The sequence below is a fragment of the Dryobates pubescens genome, chromosome 32 (assembly GCF_014839835.1).
Source record: "Dryobates pubescens isolate bDryPub1 chromosome 32, bDryPub1.pri, whole genome shotgun sequence".
NCBI classification, from domain to species: Eukaryota; Metazoa; Chordata; class Aves; order Piciformes; family Picidae; genus Dryobates; species Dryobates pubescens.
In genome coordinates this window covers 5,329,567-5,336,273 of record NC_071643.1, presented here as the reverse complement: position 1 = coordinate 5,336,273, position 6,707 = coordinate 5,329,567, and the positions used below count along the sequence as shown (strand labels likewise).

General features: G+C 47.0%; 1 protein-coding gene across 1 annotated transcript; it reads left to right on the top strand.

The window, feature by feature from the left end:
• Window positions 1-4,763: 4,763 nt before the first annotated feature.
• On the top strand, window positions 4,764-6,707 carry GP5 (glycoprotein V platelet). Its single transcript, XM_009908734.2, has one exon. The coding sequence runs from the start codon at window positions 4,779-4,781 to the stop codon at window positions 6,699-6,701; it is 1,923 nt and encodes a 640-aa protein (XP_009907036.2). The 5' UTR covers window positions 4,764-4,778; the 3' UTR covers window positions 6,702-6,707.

The following is a 6,707-nucleotide window of genomic DNA, read 5'->3' as shown; positions in this document are numbered from 1 at the left end:
TGAACAGCCCTCCCCAACTGGGTGAACGATCCTCTGCTGTGTATGCCTACACAGTATAGCAGCCAGTAGATGTGGAGTCCTCCTTACGCTGCAGATTTCCGACGCTCGCGTTGGTCATCACAAAACGAGGGAGCTGCAGTTCGGGAGGGATTTCTCCCATGGGATTCTGAACTGCAGGCTTTGTGTGTCCAAGGAGAAGCTGTGGGGGTTTGCCACTTTTTAGAGCCTGGAACATGTTGATTTGTTTTTTAATATATATATATACAGTCAAGCTTCAGATTTTTAAAGCTCTTTTCAACAAACTGCAGCTTGTTTGATAACGATGTGAAGCAGAAACTGCTCACTTTGTCATGGATTCCCTCCAGCCTAACCCAGATTTAAAAGGTGCATCATTACAGCGCTCTCTAGAAGCTCAAGCTGCTGCTGCTTTATTTTTTAGAGCTGAAATGATCCTCCATCTTTGTATTTAAAATATGTACTGCTGCTCTAGAATGGTACCCTGTTGTCAAGAGGCATACATAAATTACTGTACAGTAGATTGTAAATAGACTTGTAAATCATTTTTGTGACTGAAGCTCTTTGAGAATAAAATGAAAATGAACAGAGATTTTACTTCTCCTCGTTAGTTTCCTGAAATCATTTTTAATCACTCTCTACACAGTTAGGTCCAGAGCTTGTTGAAGAATACAGACTTGCTCCCACTGGTGTGCTGTGTATCTTGTTCAGTGCCTCTGTGTTTTTGAAGGGGGAACGGAGTCGCGTGCGTGCCGTGCGTTAGCGCTGCTGACGGCGCTTCTACCTGCTGCCTTAGGAGAGCCGTTTGAAACCCAGACCTTTTACAGGTGATGACAACTTGTATCCACCTTCTGTCATCTAGATGTCCATTCTGGTCTTAGAGACATGGGGAGCATTGTGTTAAAGACTCCCAGGCCGATGCTCTTGGTCGCTGTTGTTGCAGTCGTCTGCAGAAAAACCACATGGAAATGAAGGCATCGTTGCCCTCCTGCGCCTCGCCTTCCCTTTCAGCACGGATAGGCAGAGCCCTTTATGTTAAACTTGACAACAAGGTACTTCAAAGACCTGGTTGCTTAATTACAAAAACTTAATCTGTCAGTTTCAAGCAAATATTTTGATAATGTGAAGCTGTTCTCTCTTCAGCAGCATTCAGGCTTTAGGTTTTGTTGGCCTGTGGCTTCCGAAGACTCGGAGGAAAGGCAGAAGGCAAACGAGTCATCTGTGGATCTCTTAGCCAGAGCATTACATGAAACCCCTCTTCCTTACTTGCTCTAATTGCCTGATCTCCAAACCTCCAAGGAAATGGAAGTCAGAGTAGCCTTGTGCAGGTACATACCCAATCGCTTGGTGGTTTGAAGTAGCTGTGTTCACTTCCTCAAAGCATAATGCCCCTTGTGTAGCAGACTCTGACAAAACTGTCTTAAAATGTCACTTTTCTAACCCCAGTACATGTTGAAATGTAGATTTCTCACTTCACCCAGATGTGCATTGGGTTGCTTGGAGCACATACTCCCAGTACCACTGCTGAAGAAGCTGCCAGTGGGTTTTGTGCTGTTGCAATATGTGACTTCACACTTTCTACTCTTTTTCGGGTGGTCTCACATTCTGCTTTTGGAGTTGCACACAGCCTGGGGAAGCTGGTTGCTCACACAAGTAAATGTGTGCAAGCACACATTTGAGCATGTGAGCAAAATCTGCTCTGAAACTTAAAACACTCGGGGGCCTTTTGCAGTAGTTCTGCAGATCTGTGTGCCAGTGTTATCTAGAGGATGCATTTTGCTCTTTGACTTCCCATGTAAAGTGCAGAATCATGGTGAGGCTTCATTGCCTGCTAGCCTCCTGGTAAGTCACTCTGAGAAGCAAATAAGGTACAGTTAAAAATTCCTTTTTCATGCTCAGGAGTTTAGAAAGTTGCAAGAAAGTAAAGGAGTTAAGCATCATAGTAAATGCTTCAGCACCTTAATGTCTGTCTTGGAGTGAGGAGCTCAGAACTGAATGCACTTTGAGGGGTGGCCTCACCAGTGCTGAGCCATAGGTTTGTGGCCTTAATCTTGTGCAAAGAATGGTTGCCATTTCAATGTTTGCTTGTCAAAATGTACATCATCTGGCATTTCTTTAGCTTGTTGAATCCTCTCTTACCTTTACCTATGAGACTGGGACAATGGACCACCCCAGTAGTCTCCAGACTACTACAGTCCCTCTGAGGGACCTGCAGTTGCAGTCTCAAGCTTAACCATTTGAGGTTTGGTTTGGTTTGTTTCTCTACAGCCTTGTTTCTCTCATCTCAGGTTTAGACTGGACATCAGGAAAATGTTTTTCACAGAAGGAGTGGTCAGACACTGGAACAGGCTGCCCAGAGAAGTGGTTGAGTCACCAACCCTGGATGTGTTTAAAGGTCATTTAGATGTGGTGCTTGGTAATATGGTTTAGGGGTGACCTTTGTAGAGTAGGGTTAATGGTTAGACTTGATGATCCCAAGGGTCTTTTCCAACCTGAATGATTCTGTGATTCTGACATGGTTCAGTTGGTGCAGGCTGAGATGCCAGTCAGGGTTTGAAACCATTTTCTTGGTGTATTTCTGCCCAGTGTGGAGAGTTGTGCTCCTGTACCACCCACAGACACCTCGCCAGCTGCCTGTGCTTGTGGGCTGTAAGCTGAATGGGGATGTGCTCATCTGCAGCATGCTGAGGTGGGGTTAGGTATGGCCAGGGTCAGGCTGGCTTAGGAGCTTGTTGAGGTAAAGTCATTTAGTTTGTGAGAGAGGGTCTTCAGGTGGGAGAGGAGCATGAGTCTCCATGGAAGATTCTTGTGTGACATGGAAATGTCTTTTGGAAGGATGAAATCTCTTGGTCTTGTTTTGGTGGCTTACAGCCACATTGAGTTGTAGGAAGCCTGCCAAGAGCTTGCTTTGCACTGCCTTGCTGGTGGTTGTGACCAGTAGATGCCATGTCCTTCCCTTCCTAAGGGAGGGATGGAGATTTTACTGAGTTTTCAGTACTCTGAACTTAACCAAACTTTTTTTTTAAGTAATGCTTTTGATTCTTTTCTTATTTTTTTGGTGCAGCAGCAGTTTTTGATCCATGCTGGTAATGCTCCTGTTAGCAGCACCAGTTCCTACCCAACTCCTTTTTAAGTGATGAGATTTGTACCTACGCCTTTTGAAGGGTTGGTATGGGAGAGCTTCATTCTTGCCCCTCAGAAAAGGTATGTTTGGAGGGGGTTCTTCTGTCCTCCCCCACTGTTCACAGTGCTGAAGACTGACCTGGTGTTGGCACTTCCAGTTGTGTGTACAACTTGCCCTGCTATTCTAGCAGTCCCAGCTGCTGCTTCTACTCATCAGCCAGGTGCTCCACTTCCAGGTTTCTGGTACACTTGGACTTGTTGATTTCACTAAGGAAGTGTTTCTGAACTCTGGCTTTCTGTTTGACTTGCTCTTTTAAATATTACCATTATAGCTACAATGTTGCTTTGCTGCTCCTTTCTTTTGTTTGTTTTGCTTGGAAATCTGGGTTGTTTAGAATCACAGAATTGTTAGGGTTGGAAGGGGCCTCAAGGATCAGCTAGTTCCAAACCCCTGCCATGGGCAGGGACACCTCACCCTACAGCAGGTTGCTCACAGCCACATCCAGCCTGGCCTTCAAAACCTCCAGGGATGAGGCTTCCACCACCTCCCTGGGCATCCTGTGCCAGTGTCTCACCACCCTCATGGGGAAGAACTTCTTCCTAACATCCAATCTGAATCTACCCATTTCTAGTTTTGTTCCATTCCCCCCCAGTCCCATCACTCCCTGACACCCTCAAAAGTCCCTCCCCAGCTTTCTTGCAGCCCCCTTCAGATACTGGAAGGCCACAAGAAGGTCTCCTGGGAGCTTTCTCTTCTCCAGACTGAACAGCCCCAACTCTCTCAGTCTGTCCTCGTAGGAGAGGTGCTCCAGCCCTCTGCTCACCCCAATTCTCTGGTTTCATTCAGATCTATCTTTACTGCTACAACTTTCTAGCTAACTTCATGTTGCTTCTTCCCTCTCATTTCATCATCCTTTAAGTACTGCTGATAACTTAGTGTTGTATTAAGCTGCTGCAGTGAGCCTGGCTGGCTATGGGAGGCTGATGACTGCCCTGTGCTACGTGAGCTCTTAACTGCTCCTCCAGGCTACGTCAAAAATAGCCTCTGGCTTCTTGTGTATTCTTGGGCTCTTCCAAGAAATGTGCACTTGCAAACAGCAAGAGATGACAGAACTGCCCTGCTGTGTTTTGCTCTTGGCCCCTTAAAATACAGGACACCCTTTTTTACCTCCCTTATCTATTTGTGCAGGCTAAACTTTTATTTTTAAACCCCGAGTAACCTACAATGAAAGCAAAAATCCTGTGGGTGCAGGGCCCTTGGATAATTTTGGTTGAAGTCTTTCTGTGTGCCACTTTAGTAGGATGCTTTTCTGTCCAAATAAATGCAGGCCTTGTGACCAAGAGTTTCAGCACTCCTTTATGTGCATTCATTGTACTTGGCTAGTTCAAATAGAAACAAGGAATGGTTGGCTGACAAAAGAGCTTTATTTGTACTTCCCAGTGTGAGCTGGGTATTTGCAGTCAACAGTAATAGAGATTTGGAAGTTTGCTTTCAAGCCAAGGGAGATCTCCTGCACGCTTTTGCAGGGTTTATGATACCTTCACACGACTTTATCAGCTGCTAAATTACGAACTGCCTGTGATCAGCCCCTGACTCTCTCTTATCTCTTGTAACAGCTAATGTTTCTGACAAAACAAGGATGTTGCTGCTTTATTTGTCAGTGATGATCAAGCTTTTCTTCCAGTTGGATGCATCTGTCTGTCCTGCAGAGTGTGACTGTCCTTCAAACGATGCAATTCACTGCTCTGGCCCCCAGATAGAAGCCCTGGAATCGCTGCGGCTGCCTCGCAACGTGACAGAGGTTCACATCACAGGCACTAGCGTAACACGCTTGCAGGATGCTTTCTCTGGGATGGGGGAACTGCAGCATCTCATCTTGCCTTCCAACAACATCTCTCTGATTTCACCCCTGGCTTTTAAAGGCTTGAGAAGCCTGAAGGCCCTCAAACTGCTGGATAATAAGCTAGTTGAACTTCCCCCGGGAGTGTTCGAGGAGACGGTGCAGCTTCAGCAGCTGATCGTTGAGAAGAACAGGTTGAAAGCCCTTGCAGAGAATCTGTTTGACAAGCTGGCTGGTTTGGAGGAGCTTTTCTTGAACAAAAACCAACTAACAGCACTTCCTAGTGGTGTGCTGAAGAAGCTTGCCAAACTCAAATTGCTCAACTTGTCAAGAAACTCTTTGGCAGCACTACCTAGAGATGCATTCAGTGCCTTAACCAGGCTTGAGAAGCTGATGCTGTATTTCAACCGGCTGCCTTCAATAGAGCCTGGTATGTTTGATAACCTGAAGGAGCTGCAGCAGCTCTTCCTGCATTGCAATAACATCCAGTCCATTGCCCTCGATGCCTTTCACTGTCTGCATAAACTGAGAATCCTAACACTCTCCAGAAACAAGCTGGAGGTGTTGCCTCCTGGGCTCTTCCTGCACTTGCCCGAGCTGTCTAAACTGACCTTGTACAAGAACCCATTGAAGTCTCTTCCAGGAGTGTTGTTTGGAGAAATGAAGCACCTGGGTAGCTTGTGGCTGTACCACACAAAGCTCTCAACAGTCCCAGATTTTGTGTTCAGTAACTTGACCAACTTGGAGCTGCTGGTGCTGAGCTTTAATCCAGAGCTTAGCGTTCTTCCTAAGCACGCCTTCAGCGGCCTGGGGGCGCTGCGAGGCCTTTCGCTGCACACCAACAACATCTCCGCTTTGCCAGAGGGCATCTTCCTCAGCCTGCAGAAGCTGCAGAACGTTTCCCTTTTTGGTGAGAGCCTTGGGGTAGTTCCTAGGAACCTCTTTCAGAATCTCAAGCACCTGCAGAAGGTTTACCTGAATGGCAGCAAACTGCAGTCTCTTCCTGGAGACTTCTTCACCGGTCTGCCTGAGCTGCGAGAGGTCTTCCTCGACGGCAACCCTTGGAAATGCGATTGCCAAATTCTTGCCTTCCGAGACTGGATCCAGCAAAGCCTGGAGATAGTTAAGAGTGTGCCATCTCTAACGTGCCACAGCCCCCTGGCACTGCAGAATGTCTCCCTCCTGGCTCTGACAGCTGATCACCTGAAGTGCCAACCCACCACAGCCGTGCCATACCCGACCTTCAGCTCAGCTGGCTCTCAGGCTTCGACTTCTCTTGGGATGGAGCATTTATCGTCTTGGAAGACTGCCGTGCCAACCATGTCAGAGGTGGATACCAGCACACCCACAGCAGTTCCTCTTGAGACTCCAGGTTTTACCTACTCACATGTTGAAGCTCTTGGACAGCCTGGATTTCATTCCTCAGGTGTTCCAACTCCAGCTTCTCCCGGTGTCGTAGTACAAACTGACAGAGTCGGGGGCACAGATTTAACAACTCCTCCCTGGTGGGGTGAGTTGCCAGCCCAGAGGGCAGCTAAACCTGATTTTAACACCAGAGTTGCTTATTGTCAGCTGTTCTTCTGCCTTCACAGTCTGATTTTAGCACTCCAGGCTGTAAGCATTGTGCTGAGTCTGTATGTGATGGGCAAAACCAGGCAGCTCTGGCACTCCAGAAATGCTCCTGCTCAGGCTGTAGTCCTCATTACATTTTTAAGAAGATGAAGATTA